This window comes from Scomber scombrus, chromosome 14, assembly GCF_963691925.1.
Source record: "Scomber scombrus chromosome 14, fScoSco1.1, whole genome shotgun sequence".
Taxonomy (NCBI): domain Eukaryota; kingdom Metazoa; phylum Chordata; class Actinopteri; order Scombriformes; family Scombridae; genus Scomber; species Scomber scombrus.
In genome coordinates, this window is record NC_084983.1 from 9,263,538 (window position 1) to 9,286,564 (window position 23,027).

The 23,027-nt window shown below is 38.8% G+C and overlaps 1 protein-coding gene across 1 annotated transcript in view; it reads right to left on the reverse strand.

Annotated features, from left to right (window-relative positions):
* LOC133993866 (seizure protein 6 homolog) overlaps positions 1 to 22,498 on the reverse strand; it is an 82,207-nt gene extending 59,709 nt beyond the window's left edge. The window contains exon 1 of the mRNA XM_062432969.1: positions 22,414 to 22,498. Within this exon, the coding sequence (XP_062288953.1) occupies positions 22,414 to 22,498 (85 nt within the window). The remainder of the gene's footprint in view (positions 1 to 22,413) is intronic.
* Positions 22,499 to 23,027: the final 529 nt, after the last annotated feature.

Below are 23,027 nucleotides of genomic sequence, written 5' to 3' on the forward strand. Positions count from 1 at the left end.
AAATAAATCAAGCATCTCTCTGAGAGTGAGCTGGTGCCTTGCCTCCTGGATCGCAAAGTCACACCACATCAGACTTGCTAAAGAAGATGATCAAGGGCACTAATTGAATTGCAGTGTAAACACGTACTGTGCCGCGTGCCCCACCCCTGAACAACTGGAGCTACAGTATCACCTCAGTGGGAACTGCCTTTACTTTCACAGCTTGGAGTCAATTTCACAGCCTGCAATCTCCATATGCTTAGCTACAGAAATGTAATTTCTGTTATTAGTGACAGTCCTTTAGCCACATGCTCAAATACTTACACACATTTAGATGCAGTCATATCCCAAAAGAACACACGTGCACTCACAGCGTTTAAGTGTGAGAGCAAACATCTTGTATGAATTCAGTGCAAACTATGTAATTTATTATAACTGAAGAAAGTTTTTTTTTTTTTTTTTAAAGCACACTTATGACTTTGGATTGACTTCCAGTTTCATAAAGGACCTACAGTATGAGCAGCAAAGAGATATTGTGACTTTGTGTTGAGCAATTATGTGGGTTGGTATAAGATAGAGCAGAATTGATTGGACTGCGCACACAGCTTCAAGTATTTTTTTTTCCTTTAAAGGAGAGCTGATGGGCTGAAGCAGAATTCTCAAGGTATGATTAATGCTTTAAGTAAAGATTTCCATATATCTACATTGTTGTAATTTTCCCTTTTAACTTCCTACATGACAACTAGCTGTTTGTCTGTGGGGAGTAATGCTGCCAATCTTGCAGATGGGGAGATTGGGGATCATTACTGGGGAAATCAGGAAGTATTCTCATGTGATCAAAATAAAAGCAGGGGCACCTCTGGAGGATTGTATACCTAAGAATAGAAACAAAAACATCAACTGACACATCTTGTGAACTAAACACAGCGATAGAAACATCCCATTAATACAGATAAAGGTAAAGGAATGTTCTGCACACGCAAAGCCCTGGGTTATTTTCTTTAAAATATGTTTAATTTATATCATATGCCACAGCAGGCTGTTCACTGTACCCATTTACATTTAACTTACTACCTCTGTCCAAATGAAGTGGAATGATAAAACCCAGGAAAACACACTGATATACTCCTTTACAACAGTGACCAGATATGGAATGATTCCTGACCTAAATAATTGGATTTATTTTCACACTTGGATTATAGATCCAATTTATTACCAGACGTGATACAGGTATGTGCATGTTCATGCAGGGACTGCTGGCACAAGAGTTCTGTTTTGTTGTTTACTTTGCTTCACATTCCCTCTAACGTCAATGTTATCAAGTAGGATAAATTGAAGAATTTGTGCAAAGTAAGCTGATGTCATTCACCTGCATGCTTTAAGATTTCTTTCACGGTACCAGGCTTGACTCATTCCTCCAATCTCACATTACAAATCAGTTTCCTTGGTGGAAGCTCATGAGTGGCTAGAGTAATGTGCAACTTGGATGGACTGATCGTGGGCATAGAAAGAGATAATTGGATATTATGCCTGTCTGGCTATGCCTACAGCATACAAAATGTAAACTCCTCTTCAGGTTGTTTGCTGCTAAGACGTTTGTACTTGGTTAAAAAAATATCACAAGAAGTCTCACGTGGAATTGGGAACTTGTAGGAGAGGGATTTAGATATGTCGCCAACCAGCCTGTGCGATTATTGAGAAACTGTGTGAGGGCTCAGCACAACAGCATGAAGAATGAGATTTGTACTGTAGAGAGATGTGGACTCAGTGCGACAACACAAAATGTGGGAATGCCCACTGGCCTCGTTCCCTAAGCTTACATATGATAAGCTGCAACTATCGTGTCTGGAGCCGCCAAGTTGGTGTGTAACACAGCCTCATCTGGCCAGGGCAGTGGGCTATGACATTTCACCCCCCTGCCAAGAGGATCCTTCTTCTATCGTCTCTCTCCAAAGGACCCGTGGCCCCTAAGAGCACCGTCAGCATGCAACAGTCAGTTGAGCCTGATTGAATTAACTGACACAGAATGGATTCTACTTGCTCAACCTGCTGGACAGATGAATGCATCACTGACAGGCTTTCAATGCAGTCGTGTGTCTGATACCAGCTTTCACCAGGATATAAGGATGCAGTGGCTCAGACAGCCATTAGGCGATACATTCTCTGCGCTACATCAAATACAACTGGGCCAACTGTAAAAGATAACAACCCTCAACCCTGGAATGTTCTCAGATGCTCCGCGAAAGATTTCTTGTTTCGGCACTGCATCAAAGGCAAAGTTGGCTGTTTGACATAAATATATGTGTTTAATGGGGCAGTGGTAGCCTAAGGTTAAAGAAGCAGGCATGTGATTGGAGGTTGCTTGGAAAGTCTGGGTTGTAGAGATTAATGAGAAGCACTGTCCTGCGGTTGCACCAGGCAGCCCTCGAGCATGAGTAAATACAATTTCATGAATTGCTCATAATCCTACTTTTCCCTCAACTATTGCCCAAAGGGTGTAAATGAATGTGAGCTCCAATGCGACATACCTGGTAAAATCCACAACAACAACAACAACAACAACAACAACAACAACAACAGCCATTAGTTCCATGAATATGATGCATTTAAAAGAATTACACTCAAAACACATCAAAATACTCAAGATCGCTAATGGATGTTTAGACTAGTGTTGTTCCATTTGGTTTACTCAAGCCCACAGCACAAAACTTACATTCAGTTTCACATTACTTAAAGCAGGAATTCCTGAATTCCTTGCTGTATGTGGCATATATGCCTACATAGATAGAAATAGAAAATATGTTTGGAACATTTACCATGACAAATTTATTTTTTATATGCATGGAAAATAAACAAATAAATAAATCCACTGTATTGAATAGTAGTGAAACTTATCTTCCTCCTGCCGAGGTCCATTGAACCTTTTAAAGAACCTTGTTGTGCTCCCTGTTTGAGAATCACTAACCTAGAAGCCTCAGCTGTGTGTTGCTGGACACACTAATCACTTTTTTTTTCTCTCAATTTAGTGTTGCTGCCTCCACAGTGAAACATTTAGAGAAGAAACTGACATTTTGAACAACCCTAGAGGATGGGCGTGGGTTCATCCTCCGGGATTGACTCATTGATTCCATTCAGCCCTTGAGGCTGGCTTTGAGAGCCACTAGGCAGATTTCAAGGGCTCTCATTACCGACACGTACATGTAAAGCTGTTCGCTGCTGCCTGAAGCTGTCTGCAGAAGAACCCCAAATTGAGCGCTGCGGCGAGGATGATGGATAGCGTTGTCCGGGATACAGATGGCTCCTGAAGGGGGTCCATTTCCCCTTGGGACGAATCAGCTGGGCTGGAGGACCACATGTTGACAGCCAGAACCTCTTTACAATGTAACATAAGGCACCACAGAGCCATCTATAACAGCTTGGAGACCATACATGTCTCTGAGATGTTGCACTAGTACCACATGATCAATAAAGCAGCCAAGTGTAACACTAACAGCTCCAACATGTATTTTATTCATTCTTGACTGAATAGTCATGTGTGCTGTGAGATTCCACTTCTCTGGAAACTATTACCCCAACAAAACCTTTTCTATTGTGCCTCATATACTCAATATTGAAAATTAGATTGATCTTATTAGTCATGAAAAAGGAAAAATAACAAAAAGAGAGGCACTTAATGGTGGCGCATCATATGAAATGAGTCAGTCCCATAACTGCTTTGAAAGGGTCAGAGTACTTGACATTAAACAAAACAAAACAAAAAAACATGTGTTCCTTATAACAAAATGATAAGTAGGTTTTTAGTAAAAGTCGTTTTTGAATATTTTAACTGTAGAAAATCAAGGGAAACAAATATGACCTTTGCAAATATCATAAATAATATTGGAAATAACAAAAAAGCAACACCCAATTATAAAAGTTATGCATTAGTAGATTTATATAACTTGTTGGTCTATAACCGTATATGTCATTTATAGACTATTAGAGGTACTTAGTTTATAAGCTTACACCTATGCCTTTGCTGACAGAACATTCAAAAGGCTTTTTCTAAACAACACCATCTTTTTGTAGGATTATTTCTGGATGCTTTTTGTCAAGGTATTGGCACAGCAAAAGAAGAAAAAAAACAGAGGTGGGCATGCACAGGACTGTCTGACAGAAAAAGAGACAACAAATCCCATATAGCGTGCAAATAATATACACCCAGTCAAAACACCCTAAAATAATTTGGTATAGAAAAAAATACTTGTCCCAGCTTCCATAAAAATAAGCCCATACAGCAGGAGTACTGTTTGTGTTGCCACATCCTGTCAGTGCAGGGCAGCCGTAAATAAAACTAAGCAAGCGTGGGTTATAGTGGTGCGCTGAGGATCTGCGCTGTATGTCACTTTGATTGAGAGGACAGCAGGGTAGCAGGTTGATGAAGTGTACTTGTATGAGTACAAGCTGTAGGGTCAGATGTCTTTGTGTCCTGGCCTTTGAATAGGCCTTGCCCTTTTGGTCCTACTGGCCCTGACTCTCCTGTTGCAACAGGTATGGCTAATCAGAGACTGTGGTATTGGGTCCACGCAGTCAGCCATGAATAAAACATGGAGCGAAAATTTTAATCACGAGAGGGCATCTGCGGCTGTCTGAGACTGCTGGTACCAACACTCCAACTATTCACCACATGTGTCCTCATACTAATGACAAGCCTAAAAGGAGGCAGAGGGCAACCTCTTTTCATAATCAAAGTGCTTTTATTCATGACATGTCTATTAATTAGTTTGGAATAGTCAGCACCATGTGCTCAGGAGAATTTAAATTGGCTGAAGAGGATTTGCCCTTTCTCTGTTGAGCCAATGATTTCTTGGCAAGCCTTTATAACCAGGGAGGGACAAAGAGGAAGAGAGGAAGAGACAAGGAGATAGAAAGGGTGTATGTGTGTGTCTCTGTGTACCTCTCGCTCGCTCTCTCTTTCTCTCTGAGTGACTCATAGAGCCTATAAATCACTGCAGCAAAATTGAAACTGTCAGTGATATTTGTCCTGTTACAATGCACTGTATCTAAGCTTGGTGTGTATATTTATATGAACACACGGGCACATTTGAATCCATGAAAAGACTAATTCTCCCTCCACAAGTCATACCTATTTTATGCCTGATGTGCCACATAATGTTAAAAAAGAAAATGTAACTTAGATATCAAATGCATCATTAAAGCATTAGATAACCTTTAGAAAACCACATTTGTGCACAAATTGACAGCCTGTGTCACATTTTGCCAATGAAAGGAAGTAAAGTATTATCTTGTGTTAAGTAATTCAACGGGATAGAATTTTCAAACATCCCAATAAAGGTCTTGTGTATATAAATACATAAATAGGAATGTTTGATGGATAACAACACTTATAGTAAGTCGTGAGAGACAACTGCATTACAAATCTTATTGCCATAGAATTTCGTAAAATATATTCTAAATCCTACAGAAGTGGTTCACATGTATTATTCCAGTGTAACAACTAGCATGACTTGGATAATTAAATGTCTTCTTTCATGGTTTAATCTCTAACCTCTGTGTCTCACGTCTACAGAAAAGAAGCCATTAACGTCTGTTTATGTCTCCTGTCATCAAAGCTACACTTCAACTTCTTTATTTTTTTATTTTAGCGCCTGTGACAATACAACATAACACAATAGCATTTGTTATCTGCTTTCATTCAAACTGCGAATCAATGACAGGATTCAATTCAAAACTGAAAGAATGGAAGCTCATAAACAACCTGTCTCTGGTACAGTTAATAAACAGGCATACAGTATTGACACTTGTCAAGACATAATCAGCAGTGATGTTTTAGTCATGGTGGAGGATGGAACAGGAGGTAAATTGTTTGCTAATTCTCATTTCACACTCCCAATGTGAAATCAGCCAGGCACACAGCGCACCGGTTCCTCTACACGCACAATGGTTTGGCTCGCTGCGTAACACCAAATTATCTTTCCCCTGGCTTAATTATTCATTAGGCAAACATAATTAATTTAAGAAGCTTCTCTCACAGGAAGTGTTTCAAATAAAGGCCAGAAGGACAGCTTTCTGCTTAATCATTAACTGAGCACAGAACACAGCCAAGAACCTGCAAGGGTCTGAATGCTTTGTTGTATATAATCTTAATCTGTGCCAGCAATATCTGGCAGAGCTAAAATTTAAATACATGTTTTTTTTAAATTGGGGCCTTGTGCAAAAAATGCACTGCAACTTTTGTATTGGTTCAGCTGATACAGCTAAGACTACCTTTAAATTTAAGCACCTGAATATGATCTTAATGTGCGTAATTTAACTCCCTCACTAATATAAGCAAGGAACAAAAGCAGTGCACAAACTGCGCAGATAACGAGACGCACAGAAATCTCATATGATTAAGAGGCATCTGCCACATTGTCCAGTCCTTGCTCACACACATGGTTTAGCAGGCCTTCTCCACTGTGTCTGATGGGGTCATGATGCTTGTGTGACCAAGGGGAGAAGGATTTTCAGCAGATTTTTGCAGCTCTTCTTAACCATTCAATCTCCTAGCCTACACACATTTACCAGAAAACCACCCTAATTATACACACTGAGTACACAGACACACACACACACGCACAAACTTTGCCCTCTCTTCTCCTCCTTTATCTCCCCGTCCTTCCCTCAATCTCGCAGACTCGGAATGGAAGCATCTTAGAGAGAAAGTGCAGGCTTTGATCTATCTGCTCCGTGATTCAGAGCTTTCAGATCAAGGGCTGGTTTGTCTTCACCACCAAATCCACAGACAGCCCGAGACAAAGAGCAAACATACTAAAGTGCCTTTCGAAATCCATTTGCGTAATGGCAGAGCTGTCTGTTAGTGTGTGTGTGTCCATGTGTGTATGTTTGTGTGTATTCGTGCATTGACCCTTTTCTGTTTTATCCCTTTGTACTTCTCCATTCCAACAATCATTACAGACTTCTTTTTGTTGCAGATTATTATTATGCTCTATTTTTCAGCCATGATGAGATGTCTAAATTGAAGGGCTGTGGCTTCCCTACTGCTTTTGCCATTGTCCGTATTCACCTTATTTAAGTGAAGTTTCTCTGCGGGATTACTCTCTGAAAGCGAAAAAATCCTCATGAGTATTACCATGGAAACAACAAGATTTTTCCCCCCCTCAGGATCTATTAAAACACTTCTACTCTAAGGATCTATTCATGAGTCAATGAAAGGGGTGAATATGACACCTCTCTACTTCTTGCAAACGTGTGTCTCTTGGTCAGTAGTTTTTGTTTGGAGGCTCCAAACCACATAGCAACCAAAGAGGGATTGATTGTTTTTTATTGTATTACTGAAAACACAATTCTTTACTCACAATAAATGGACTTAGTTTTCTTAAGTTTATAAATTGGACAGTTATTACCTCTAAGGTTTTTGTCAGCCACATTCAAGTAACATTTTCCAGTTAAACACTTCAATGTGCACTGTTGGTTATTTAGCATCTCCATATACAACATAATGCCCAGATCACATAAGGTAGAAAAAAAAAGATTCTTATGTAAATGTCACACCCTTGGCCACCTGATCAACCCCATTCATTTATTTTATATATGTTATAGAATTTGACATGCTTCCATTTATTATTCTATGTAGTTATAGTTTTATTATTGATATTTATTTGACTATTGATCAAATAAGCCACGGTCAGCGTTATGGCAAAACATAACTTTATCAAGACTTCATTTCCAAATAAAAATGCACAAATATCTGTAACATAATGTTTGTATTTCATATACTTATTTCATTAATTCATTCTCTCTAGCCACACATACACTGAAACAATCATTTGTCTAATCCACGTAGAGTGACCCCCTTTTTTGCAAGCAGTAGCATGTAAAGACAAATTAGCAGACAGAGAGCATTTGCAAACCTTTAGAATCTGTTTGAATTCCAATGTGTTCTCATATTTGCCTTCATAATCAGTTTGGACAGACTGGATTGTGCAGTGAAATGAAATATGAGCTCACAAATCCCACTGGCTTATGGGGTGACAAATCCAGTTGGCATGAGAACTTGGCGTAAAATTTTAAAAAAAGAGCCCTTTCCTTTCTCTTATCTTTACTTCTAAGTTGGATGATGTAAATATGAAAAAGTCCATAGCTAAGTTTGCAGTTTAAAAGAGTTAAAACTGAGGGGAAACCCTAGAGCATAACAAGGGATATTGAGACAGAGAGTGCACATACAGTAGTGACAATAGAAAGAGAGGCTGCAGGATAAAATGATTGCAGAATCACAGCAGACGTTTAATCCAATTTCCTTGGCAGTTGTATAAAAATCCCATGGTGGTTTGTGTCCTATAAAAGCCATAGGGATGGCTATATACTATCCGAAAAGCAGAATTGATGAACAATATAACCAGAGAAACAGATTAAAAGAGAATCTATTGAAGTAAAAGGAGGGATACAATCAACATGCCCATGTGAAAACCAGGTGGACTGTAAGAAATGACCATGGACAGATCAACTATATGAGCAATCAGGGCAAGTGCCCAGAGGCTTGACCCATTCCCTTCATGTTGATAATTATGGTCCACTTGACAGCAGCGTTATCCTATCAAAATAAAATAAAAGTTGTTTCCAAGAAGATCAAGTATAATGATTGACTGTTGATTGACAGCTGGGAAAGTGATGATTGGGTAGTTGCCCCCCATGCACTGTGGTTAGGTTGTATCAATAAGTGTTTGAGAAAAATGGGCAGCACCATTGGTGAACCAAAAGCCCTGCAGGGCTGACAAAAGAAAGAAAATATAAAAAGAAGAGAAAGAGAAAGAAGCGGCCGCATAACAATTGTCCCGCAAATAAGTGGCTTTTTCAAAAAGGCAAAAAATGAAGTAGAGGAGGTTGGAGCATAAATTAATTGGGCCTGGGGCCCTTGGGGATACTAATCCAGCCTTGGAAATGATGCAATCATCTTCAGGTTTTATCTTTTAAATATCTTGTGGAATATGATGCATTGTATCAGTATCTATTTATTTATTCTTTTCTTTTTTCTCATTTCTCATTTCTCATTTGTCATAATTATTATAATAAAAACTTCAGAATTCAATTTCTCAAATTTTTTTGTCTAAATGTATTCTTCTGGCTTAGATGAAATGATAGATACAGACAGTAGCACATATTGTACATATTCTTTTGGGACCTTAAAATCAAACATCTGATAAAGCTCCCTGGGTTTTTGTTCTCTCTTCATGCTTCTAAAACATTCAACTCGCAATAGGCTGACTTACACTACTAAAACTATGTTACTGGGAGCTGCCTCCTCCTTCCTGTCTCTGCATTACCTTTCATCACTACCTCAAATGCGCATCCACGCGCGGAGCCGAGGCTCCTGGAGCGGGGCCAGGGAGCGTCCCTACAGCCTCTCAGAAGAAACAGCTTTGTCAAACTCAGTTAGCCGCCTCTAAGGGGAAACACCTCTTTCCACAGTAATACTCCAACTATTCACCATCATGCCCCTGCCTCTGCCTCAGCCACCTCATCAATCCACACAGCAACAGAGGTAAACAGCCTCACACCTTCCAAACAGAGGCCCGTGCTGCTTTGTTGACACAGCGTATGTGCAAAGCGCCTGCACAGAGGGTAAGCGACTCACAGGACAGACTGTGCTTCATTTACAGAAGGTAATTGCACTGGAGCCGAGTGGTGCACTTTTGTGATGAGATTTTTTTCCAGCTTGGCTAAAACCTTGTCTAGATTTGTTTACTCACCAGATGAAACTGCTTTGACAGAGACACATAATAAGTTCAGCTAAACACAAACATGTCACCTTGAAGCGAGGAATGGTCACTGACATTGACAAGCTATTTACTGACTGTCCTCCTCACCGTGTACACCTACGCATGAAATAACACGGCACTTGTTTGGTTGGGATCATTGAAAATGCTCTGAATGAAAACACTGAAGGAGTGTATAAGCAATTTTCAGGATTAGGATTTTGAGCCTTGCTTGGTTCTATATGCCCTCGTGGTTTTGTTCAGGCACTTGAGATTAGAAGCAATGACAGGATGTGTATCTAATGTTTTCATTAATATAAATAGAAAGGGAGACAATTCCCACTTTGCTTTCATTCTCTCCCCATCTGTGTAACGCTGCTCTCACTTTGTAGACTCCTTGTCAAATTGTTTTTAACCTGCTGCCTTTGTCGAGCCGAGACACAATTCTTGCCATGAAAACACAGGATATACTCTCACAGCCTTCACCTAATTGAAGATGTTCTACTCTTCTCAATGTGAAATCTGAGGCTTTTATACTACACTGTGTACATGTTCCTCAGTATTACTCTGAATTCAGTGTGGGGGGGGGAAAAAGAGCAACACATCGTTGAAAAGAATGAATGTCAAAAAAAACAAGGAAAATCAGGGCCACCCTGTGTGCAGAGATAATAAGAGACAGACACTGTATAGTAGAGCGTCTAACCCTGTCATTATTTCAACAGCTGTCCTCAAGCATTGAAAATTTGGTTTTACTCCTTTTTGTCTTGATGAAAAACACAGGATGTAGCAGAACATTTCACGCACAATACAGCAATAGAAAGAAGCGCAAGAGTGGTTGCTAACAACATGGACACCCATCTCTCACATGTTTTCTCTCCTTTTCTCAAGGCTGATAAAAATTATTATTTTTATTTATTTTTTATCACTGCAGAACACCAAAAGAAGCCAGAGATGTGTTTATCATGCTACTCATGTTGAGAGTGAAAGAAGAAGAAAAAAAGTATAAAGAAAACAGGAGACCAGCTTAGAGCTTGTGTGCTAAAATGGATAAATCGGAGGTGTTTTTTGTGGTTGTATTCAGACAGCTACTTATATCAGTAATGATTGCAATAAAGAACCATTAAGGGAAGATGTGGAGTGTCTCAGGGCAAGGAAATCATGCTCTTGAATGTGTATTACTGCAAATATAAAGAAATGTATAAATTCTTCGAAATTGGTGCATGTGGCAGCAGGCAATGGTAAAATGGCTAGCCTTGTCATATCACAGGTTTGCCTTCCAATAAAGTGGAGTCATGTATGCTGGGATATGCTCTTGATATGGAAATTGCCCCGGCTTGCATTAACTATCCTCAGTTTCCATTCAATCTGACACAGTTTCATCTTTGAGTTTGCTGACGCGTTCGCAGAAATGTCCAGCAGAGGTAATGGTGTCATGGTGACGCCTGTGCCTACTCCCCTCCCCTTCTTCATCTGTTACCGCCTCCTGCTGCGTTTATGTGCCTTTATTAAGGTCACATTACAGGGACTCGTCTCCCTATTTTAGAGCTAAAAGCTGCATGGCCTCCAGCAGTTAAGCCATTAAATCGTAAGGTTAAGACTTGGTTTTTGGTTAAATGAGTAATTTGATAAGATGCTTATTTACTCTCTTGCTGAGAGTTTGAGGAAAGGATCAACCCCTCCCACGTCTGTGTGAAATATATGAGGCTGGAGCCAGCAGGGATAGCTTAGCATAGCTTAGCATAAGCAGCTACCTTTTTTTTCCATTTCTGTTTGCATACAGATTAAATAAACACATTATAACATGTGGATAAGTAGGCTTTAGAGGTGCTATTAGGTGGATTTATTTTTCTTTGGACAGAGTCATTTTAGCTGTTTGTACTTGCCTTTAGTCTTTATACTAAGTTAAGCTAATGTCTTAGGGCTCTAGCTTCATATTTAGCTTACAGACTTATCTTAACTCTCAGCAAGGCAACAAATATTAACCGAAATGTCAAGTTACTTCTTTATGGTTAGAGTTACAGTTCAGTTAAGTTATTGTGAGGTTTAGGTGTGGTGACAATAATAACTAATAATGATAATAATAATAACGTTATTTAAGTGTCTCGGTAAGCCACGAGAGTGTGACAGTGAGCCAGAATAAACAATACCAGGGCCATGAAATGGAAGCAGTTACATTGAGTTCATATGTCATTCATTTAGTTTTTTACACCTGTGCCTGACCTTTTGTGACATGTCAAAATGTTTTCCTCACCTGTCCGCAGGGGTCCTTAGTATGTTCACCTTCACTGCACACTTATAGCTCATCCTTGTCAACAGCCTTTGTGACCTGCTGCCTGCCTCACCAGCTACATCTCATGATAGCATATGTGTTCTCTACGTCACCTGTCTGCCTACCTTTTTGTTTTCTGTTCTTTTTTTTTCATACTCCTTGCGAGTTTACAGTAAAGTTTCTCTACAAGCCAAGTTCTCTACCTCAGTCTCCTACTTGGTTTCAACTGCTTTTTCACTTTCGTGCAGATCTTTTCAGGGGAATATATTTTTGCATATGGATGATGCAAGATACAGCTCCATTCCATAAAGTAGCTGAGTGATTTCACCCTCTAGGCCTGATTTCACATATACTCACATCATTTAAACTGAATCATGTATGAAGAGGAGTGTAATATCACCATATAAAATTGGTTCAATATGTATACCAAGAACTACTACATGGTGAAAATTTGACTTTACACAAGTGGTATTCATGTACTTGTTTCCATATCTTATACAACTAAATTCCTCTGATTATTGCCATAATTAGACTAGATCATTACTCAAATCAAGACATATACTGTACATGGGTTTAGAAAATGACTGTTTGATTAATAATGCTGTTTACATATGAATACTGTCAATAACTGGCTGAAAACACACCTCTTGTGTTGTCAAGAAGGTGATTTGCTCCACACTTGCAATCCATAATTAAGCTGTTTACAACAAGTCCTTTAAAATTAACAAACAAAAAACACTGTTTCTCCATGCCCACCAGAAGTATAACATGTAACTACTTGATTAAGATTAGGGAACACCTTCCTGGTTAAAACAAAGTAACAACGTGTTTGTTGATCGATCCATCCACCCCAACCTCCTCTATGGACTTTCTGGCTGTATAACAACATTACCCTTCTTCTTCTTCTTTAGCTCTCAATAGACAAAAGGCATAATTACTTCATCCACTAGAGGGTTTTGTCATTTGAACATAAACAAATGTCATTTTTGGACATTTGGTGAAATGACTTATGCTCTATTTTTTCCACTGTGTCACTGTGTTTACATGGCTAAGACACTTAATAACTGAACATACCTCACTGGAATAATGCTACATTTATTATTTATTGTGAACATTATCACATTAAAATAACAGTACGGAGTTCACATGTGCTTGGTTCTATGACATTATGATTAGACTATAAACACACATAGGTGAACATATGTTGTTGAGAGCCCAGTAAATGTACCAAAGATTTATCATTGATGGTTGAATGTTCTCATATTTCCAATTAACCATTTAAGGTTTTATTCTAAAGAGGATCATTGGATTATTATAGGAGTAATATAAACACAGTCTCCTCCTCGGTACTCTGTAAAAGCCCTTGTCCAGTCTTTGGCAAAGATCATCCCTTATACCATCAGAATTCCTTCTCTCAGTTTGTCTTTGTAATTCAGATTTAATCCAACGAAGTACACACAGCTGGACTCCCTGGATTGAATCCATGTTCCTCCCCCAACATGCTGAGCTACATTTAAGAGCTGATCTCTGGGTTAAATAAGAAGTCACATACTGTAAGGATTACAAATGTTATGCAACAACAATGGCACATTCACCTTTACGCAAAGAACAAGAACTACACTGACAATTATAATATATAAAAGAAAATGCTATAACAGCATAATTATATTAAGTATAAGTATATTAAGTATGTAAGCCTGAGTATGCGTTTTAGGTTTATTAATTCAGTGATGCTTTGGATTCAAAGGCAATGATAAAGCATTTAAACATATAAATATAATATATATCAGTTACATTAATAATCTATTAATATAATTGAAATATATCACGCTCCAGCAAATCACTCAAAAATATCCAGAAGGCAACCAGGAAGTGAGGCTTAACAATAGACAATATATGCACACGCAAACACACTCACTCACACCCTGCAGACATTAATTTCCAGGAAAACATATTGGACTCACATTTAAAAGAACATGACAAATTAAAACCTAGTTAGGATTTTTTTATTTTAAACACAGGTAAATAGAGATTCATTCCTTAATGTTTGCCAGACCTTTTATTAAAGTGACATTCCCGTGATACGAATGCGATGATTACAGAAACTAGACAAATTCAAATGAGTTGTTAACAATAATATGTTTGTAATGTTATTCAGAAACTTAAGACATTATGTGTGCTAACCTCAGCCAGCAATGGATGTCTGAATCACTCCTAATACTCAAAACACAATTTAGAATTTCCCACACAATGGTGAAGCCAAATAACATAATTTGCTCTTCTAAACTAAAAAGCCAAAGGATACAAATAAAAATAAGAGATTTTTTAAACCAATATCTCAATTTCTCTGTTTTCCTCTTTGGTTCTGATGAGTCATCCAACAGCAGAAAAACACAAAGTAGTTTCCACTCTCAAACATGTCCTCGAGGACAAACCTATTGACATACAATTTCAAGATGAGGACACAGAGATTACAACAAGACTACGTGTCTACAGCCATGCTACTATTAATGCAAGTGTGGCATGTCCACAGTGACAATGTGAATGTTAACAAGCCAATATTTACCATGTCAACCATCTTAGTTTACCGTATTAGCATGGGTACAGCTGAGATGTACAAATTATTGGAGGAATAATGATGGCACTAGATGAAAAGTAAGGGGATAAAGTTAATAATGTCCATAACTTTAATGGTAATCCTTCCAGTAGTTGTCATAATGTCAACCTCATGGTGGCACTAAACAGGAAAGGTCAGGAGGAGTCAGAATTCATCTTCAGGGAACCACTAATGTACACTGAGCTAAACAAACCAACAACCAAAAGTGTGGGAAGGAATGATATTAAGCATGTTTGCCCTAAAACGTCGGCCATCCTTTATTTTTCAAGCTGTAAAGTAAGTTTACATTATATCAGTGTCACATGTATTATTCGACTTCCAAAGCTTTTATGCCATCAATACAAGACTGCTAAACATCACTTCACCACCTACTTTACACGCCATCTCCATGAAATGTCAGAAATGCAAGGACCGGCTTTTACCACTAAAAGCTATAACCTAGCAACTCCAGCTGTTCCCTGCTAAGTAATCCATTCATAAGGGCGAGTATTCTTTTTAAAGGCTGCTCACTGCCCTGACAGATGGAAACAGTCACAATGAGCTGGTTCTCCATCACCAGGAGCGAAGCAGAGGGAGAGGACTGCTTTATAACTGACAGACAATTGCCTGACCACCCGACAGAAGCCCGGATCGACAATGTTCAATGTTTTGAAGATGGCGGTCGATGTTAGAACCTCTAAATTATATGCAAAGTCCTCTGGGACCTTGCTTCAATACATCTCACTACAGAGAAAGAGTCTCACAGTCACATGGTGGCCCCTCTGCTCTGTATCTGTATCGTATGGACTGAAAACATCAGCTGGACAAAACGCTTGAAATGAATGTACAGTACAGTATGTCATTGAATCTTTGCTACATTTTAGCCAGTGATTCAGTTCAGTAGGATGTTATTTCCACAGCAACAATTCAACAATGGTGATATTATGATCAGCATGGGACAGGCAGGACTTTTACTTAAAATTAGACACGATCATCAGTGGAAATAACAAACAAAACAGATGTGAAAGCACAGTGGAGTGGAAAGCTGCAACAATGAAAGCAATGACGTCCAAGCATCCTGCGCACTTTCCCTGCTTGTTTGTCTTTGACTATTTTCAATTACGCATGGTGCTACTATCCCCTTCCTTGATCTATCCACAACATTGTTATCTTTCTCTGCTACTTATAATATGTTTACTCATCCTGATGAATTCAATTACATCTTTTCAGAGGAAATTACTGTGGGGGTGTCTCAGCCTGCCAGAGGTCAGCACTAACTGTGAATACTAAAACTACTCCCCCAAACACATTACACAGCCTATTACCTGCTGCTTTCCACACAGCACTCTCCGACCCTACATAAGCCTTTTCCACTGCCACAGATGAAATGCTTTCTAGATGGGATCTGGCGTGGAGAAGAGGGGAAGAGAGCTGGAGCTGTCCCCGGGCCTAATCGTTTCAGAGAGCCGTCCCCACTGCAGCCGCAAAACACGCCAGTCCTGATTAGGGTGGTGTGTACACGGCCAGGCCGAGCATGAAAGGTGGGGAAAGTAGGCTACCAATGCAGACTCTTTTTCTGTGGCCGACTGGTGGCATCAATAAGGCGCAAGGCCAAAAGCAAAGCAGGTAGAAAGTAAGCCAACAACGTACTGCCTTGACAAAGTGGTAGACTTCGCTTCATTTAGGGTTTTTGCTATACTCTTCACTTGGAATGTATTAAATGTGTATGCCCTCCAAATTTGGCCAGGCACAGTTTCTTAGTTCATTACCCTCTCTGCAGGAAGTCCTGCCCCAGTCCTCTGCTTTGGGAGTGAGATTTCATAAATGGAGCATCTCTGACTGCCTGCATGCGATCCAGAGGAAATTTCTCTCCTTTGCTAGGGATCCACGTTGACATTTTCACTGTAAACTTGTTACTCTAAATCTCTGAAGAAATGCTTGCGTTGGGCCAAAATACAAGCCTCTGCAGAAAACTCTAACATAATTATCTAAAGGCAAGAACCCAATTCAGGTCTATCCAAACATTGTCAAATTGATTAAACAAACAGGACAAGAAATGCTATGAGGGAGAACTCCAGTTTCTTCTCTCTATATTGTATTGTTTTAAGTGATTTGCTGTCCTGTGAAGGATTTATGACAAAATCCTCTATATTATTTATTAGGTAAGAGAATACACTCCAATTGACCAGGGATAATAGTGCAGGTTGAATGATCAAAAAGTAAATGTACAAAGAGCAAATTATGGTGCTTTAAACTCTGAAGTCATTAAATATTATTGCAATGTGCGAACAGTAATTTCCTTTTACAAGAAATAAAAAGTTAAGCTTTGCTTGGTGCTTATTATGTTCTGGTTCAAGTTCTGTTACTTAATTGCTTAACTGCCAAATAGCCAGTGCTGTAGTTACCTTCTGAATACATATTTGGATTGTGAATATGATGCCAGAGTTGGTTCTATTTTATTTAAAGGTTTTTAAAAATGCATGTACAAATGAATACTATGCAATATGCTGACAAGGCATGCTATTAGGAAGAAGAAATCATATTCATCTGTTCTCTATGCTGGACAACTGAACAAATGTAGTTTATTAGTTAGTTTGCACTAAAACAAGTACACCAAAACGCTAAACTATTTTTTGATGAACAAATGCCAATCACACTCATTTCGAGTCTGCCTTACAGATGAACTGAAATGCTAATTCTTAACGTGGAAGCACAAAAAAACACATTGAAAAAAGTAAGATGACATTGAAACATACATGTATTATTAATTGAGCCACTGACATACAGTTTAGTGTTATTTAACATAGGAAACATGAAGAATAAGTTAACATTATAGCCTAGTTATTTAGCTATTTATACAACATGGGGGAATGCTCAGATTGTCATAGTTAATGCTGCAGTTTCACCACACAGTAAGAAAATTGGAAATGTGTCCAACCACTTCATTGATTCAGAATTTTGAGATTGAACTGTAGTCTCCTTCAAATACCACCTGTTTTAGTGAGAACACCCAGGTTTATTTTCTATAGTGTTAAACTAGCTGTTGGAGGACCATTCCAATCACAACAGTGACGAAATCCAAAAAAGACCCTTGAAAAAATATTCTTTTCCTTTTGACAAATAAAGCTCTGCACTTTTGAAGAAGAAACATATGAGGCAAGTGCTCAAATTAGGATGCACAGAACATTCTCATGGAGCGAGAGAGGCATTTGCACATGAAGAGTTGAAAATGAGTCGCATTCAGCCAAGCTGTGAGCTCCACCTAGGAGGCAGTGAAAGAGACCGACACAGGCACAGAGAGGGGCTGAGGCAGGCAGGCGCCAAACCTTGAAGAGGGGCATTCTGGCATAATGACGCTCATTTACCATTGACAGGCCTTGGGAAAGTTAAACTAATTATGACAGCACACAGATGCTGAATAGCCCTTGATGAAGTTAATCACTGGCAATCCAACAAACAGGTGTTGAATGATTTCTTTTAACTCCCCTGGAATTATAGGATGTTCAGATTTTTCCAGCGCACCGCTCAAAGCAACAATCTACCCTAAAGCAGAATTATGCTGTCTTATTCCCATGATATTGGCAGATTTAATGAACACTTGTGAGCATGATCAACTCCTCCAATACTGGAAAACAGAAAACTTGCGTTTTAACCTGTAACACTGGTGAGACAGACGGGGAGATTTACTATTGAGTTAAATGAGCACGTACCAAATGCCTGTTTTAAACAGAAGATGAGCTTTATTTCACTGTAGTGGTAACAGGTGTTAATACAAAAGGAACCCCAGAGAGATGCTACTTCACCCTCTGTGTGAGTTCAGTATGGCGAGCACTGTCTTTTAATATGTGCCTCTTCTAATATTAACCTCAAATTAAGACCATTACAACATATGTTTTATCTTTATTATTTTAAAGGACTCCCTGTGAACTGCATGCTAAATCATTTCATGCCATCTAAACTGGAATTTATAAAAGTAATACAGAATTTGCCAGATATTGTCAATCTTCTGAGGCCTTATTCAATATGAGCTATGAAAGATAATCATCAGTTCTTAACCAAGACTCATTAATAATATCTGAATCATAGTCTCCCATCCATAGCACATTCTTAACACCGACAGTGGTCTGTCAAGGAGAGCTCTGTCACCCAGGAGATCATAACTCATTTAATGAGCTTTACGATACATAAAACATCCCTTTTCTGCAACTCCCAGATCGCCAAAGATCACTGCTAACAGGCGGAGATAATGTGTAAGCATAAAGATAATAGGCTCAGCTGAATGCCATTAAATTGTGTAAAACTTCAAGTGCCGCATCAGGGCGAACGAAAACTCCCCACATTGAATGGGTGCATGATTAGCTATTAAATATATCCGTCAGTATTTTATTAAACTAATTCCATTATTTTTGAGCTATTTTGTCAAGAATAAGTGTTAAAAATCACAGAGATTTTTTAAGTAAATGTAGACTCGGTACACTGAATTTTTGAAGTGGTCAGGAATGTTTCTAAAGGTTTCATATTGGAGCTGGGAGGAATGTGTACACAGTATACGTTCACCTGGTATTGTAAGTGTCTCAACAGTTAGTCTCTGATAACATGCTTTATATAGAATTCAAATTTGATTGATAACTCCTATGACAGGTTCAAGTTGTTGCTTGCATGGCTGTCTGGCCACATTAATGTTTAATGTACAAATATGACTTGTTGCAATTTAGTTATCGCATCAGCAACCCACCATTTCACACAAATGAACCACACTCATAATTCTCACAAAGGGAGTTTTTATTTTGAATTAGATTTAATATTAAATAATGCAGTATATTTTTATGATATGAGACAAGCTGCCATTCTAACAAAACACAAACAAGTTTAAATATATGATTTTTTGTTTTGGGATGTCCGAAAAACATTGAAATGCAAATGTGAGGAAACCATACTGATTCCTCACCAAACTACTGAGTCACTACGTCATTTAGCGTAAAACAAGCAAAAGCTGGAGGACAAACTAAATGAAAGTGCCTCATTAAAAGCAGGGACAGGTTTACTCTAGGGACAGTCCATTTTATTTTTCTTGGTGTTTTTGCAGTTAAAATGAGTACATAAAGAACTGAGAAGTTCTGATCAATTTTAATGATCCTCCTTCAAAAATGTTTTACTCTCTTCCTCCCCAAATGGCCTCCTGTTATTGATGTGCGGGAAAAGATAAAGCAATAGAAGGCTTGACCAAGTCTATTGCAAAGCAGCATCATATTTCAAAACTATGTGCCTACATTATTGTAATTATTGTAGATGGTAATTAACCTTTAATCAGTTAATTATGTCTCATATTTCATTTTATCTTTTAAATGTATGTTTATGTGATGATGATATTTATATTACCATAATCCTGGATAACTTTATATAAATGACAGAAATGCTCTTGCTCAAATTATAGTCTAACCCCAGGACACTGTTTGACATCCATGTACATTTTTTTCTTACTTTGAAAAGGCATGAAAAGATATCCTAGATTAAACTCACAAATGAATACAGAAATTACAACAATTTGATCATATGTATATATTTGCTCAGATTATCTGCATTCATGTTGACTGAAATGTTTATATACATGATATGAAACAATCCTGGCCACTGAAGTGACAAAATGCTCAAAGAAAATCATGGCACAGTTCCTGAAATTTTAGCTAAAGATGTGTCTGTTTGTGTGCTCATGACAGTGAAATAGATGGGTGTTTGTAATCCCCGCTAGGTAAAAGACTGTGCAAGTTCACAACAACAGACGGTGCCACAAATGAGAGATTCAGACCTCTTCTAAACCAAAACCTCACTCATTCAACCTCATTCCCGTACCTGCCAACACATTTGAAACTTCTGACAAAGAAAAAAGACCAAAACCTCAAGAAATAAAAATTGAAGTGGCCTACCTTGGAGAATTTTCTACAATGTGAACATTTGCTGTCTAAGCAACTGCAGAGAAGTCACTAATGGAAGCTGTTAAATTTTATTTTGCTCTAAAAATAGTGCACTGTGCATTTTTCCTCTCCCTAGAGTTTTGAGCGGTGAGCGAACAGCGCGAGTGTGTTCCTAGGCTATGTGCAGTTGTGACTCTGAAAACACTCAGAAATTCACATTTCTTCTACTACGAAGCACTAATGTGCAGGGTTCCACTGCTGAGTGTGTGTTCACTCAACACAGATTCAACTTAAAGATTTAAACAATATAAACTGTTAGGCAATAGAACAAATTATTGGATTTACACTATGCTTACATAAGGTTCTGAAACTCTGTACAGGAGCGGCTGCCACACATTTCCTCCACCAGATATTCAATCAGTTGATGTTTTGTTGACAGTGTAAGATATTGTTTTTCGGGCACTGCTCCAGAATTGCACCTCGGTTTTGGATGGGCTGAGATGCAATCAGTGAAACAGCCCAGGTAATATGAATTCATTTTCACAGATACTGCTGTAAATTGTATAGTAGTCACTTGCTCCTCATAAACATATTCATTTTCAACATGAATTGACAGCTTTCATAAAATGTGGAAACGAGGATGTGGAAGGGCATTCTAAACACATGCACAGGATGATGATGTGATGTGAGTTCTTTGTCTTATTCCCAAGGGGGCAGAACAACTAAGTAACATTTAAACATTTAATCCTGCTTGGATAAGTAAGTACTGATGTAAATATTTATTTATTTATCAAGACTTATTTATCAAGCTGACACTGTGCAGTGGCTGCCTGTTGTGTGATATTTAGTTTACCTTATGTACGGGCCATTACTCCCTGCTCCCTTACTCCCATGTTAATGCCCTACTTTTTTTGGGGGTGGGTGGGTGGCTCATGTCTAGCTGCTTGACAAAGAAGAGTTCAGCACAAAAGAGAGAGAAGGGTGATACAGTAGTCAAACGTATAGACAAGTTGAGAAAGGAGATAGTCAAATGGAAAGCTAGTTATGATGATGAAGAGAGGGCAGAGAGCATAATAGAGAAATAATTAGGACAAGGCCAGTGTGCTTGAATCCATCGCTGCTTCCCACAAGCACTCAACTGTGTCAAACAGCTTGGTCAATAATCTTCAGCAATTCCTGAGGATTAGAGTCTTATTACCGAGCACCGTCTGTCACACAGACCTCAGTGGCCAAACCAGTCACTTCCTGACTGTTTACTCCGAAACATCTATTTCACTGTGGGATTAAACGCAGTCAAGTTGCCCACGTTAGATTGAATATGAATTAGAATAGTGCTCAGTTTGTGCACGGCATGTTAAGTTTTATTTGTGGACAAACGTGTGTATGTGTACGTGCAGTGCAGTTAGAGCTATCTAAAGAGACTGTTAGTTGTGATCGAAAGTATAACCGTATGTAACTGACTGTTAAACACATTTTACCCTGTGGCAACATGTAACGATCTATAACTTCTACTCTACTCTTTGTGCAGTATGGATCCGATACTGCACAAGGATTTTCGTTTATTTGCTGCCTCTAATTTCATATTTCAGTCATCTTTGTAGTAAAACGTGGGAAAGAAGCACTTAAGAATGATCAGTATCTTTATAGACTACAACTTTTTTTGAACCAGGATAATTGTCATTTCTCTTTACAGCTTGATTGTTACGGTTTTTACTGACATATTGTAAACTTAATATCAAATAAACCCCTCTGTGAGCACTCCAGTCGGTTAATACAGCCACATACACACTTGTAGATCTGAGAGTCGTGAACCTGGTGTCATTGGCCAGGAGTCAGCTCTACCTTCGCCTTGTATAGTTTCACAGAAGGAAGTACAATCCTCACAAAGTATGAAGTTCTTACCTTGGCCATGGATTTTGGTCACGGCGGCAACGAGAACCAAAACCGCGAAGAGGGTCTTAAATTGACAGTCCTGTCTCATACACATGTCTACTAAAGTCGAGGTTGTTCTTCGCTCAGCTACAGGATACGTCCTTGTGTTGAGAGAGAAAAAAAGAATACTTCCAGGGCGGAAAAAGAACAAAAACACGCACAGCGAGATTTTGAACGTCTGGGGGATATAAACAGAGCCGCGCGTTGTTTGCTGATGCACTTCCTGTGAATTCGCAGAGTGAGGACAGTCGAGAATAATAAAGTGAAATGCGGAGGTCCCTTCTTTTTAATTTGGACGCTCAGTAAGCGGATTCCTGGCTGTGTGGAGCCGTCGGCACAAAGAGAAGAGGCTGCCGATGCTTCAGCACCACGGACAGCTCCTAGCGTCAGCTGATGGAACAGCCCCCACAAAGTTTAGTTGGAGGAGTTGAAGGACTGTTATCTGTTTTTTCTCCTTTCATCTCATTCTTATTAGTATAATATATCATTTTTATCTATTTTATACGCACATTTACTTACTGAGCATTTCCTATTTCACATTCACATCATCAATAACTGTCATGATCAGGTTAGAGTAAGTAAAA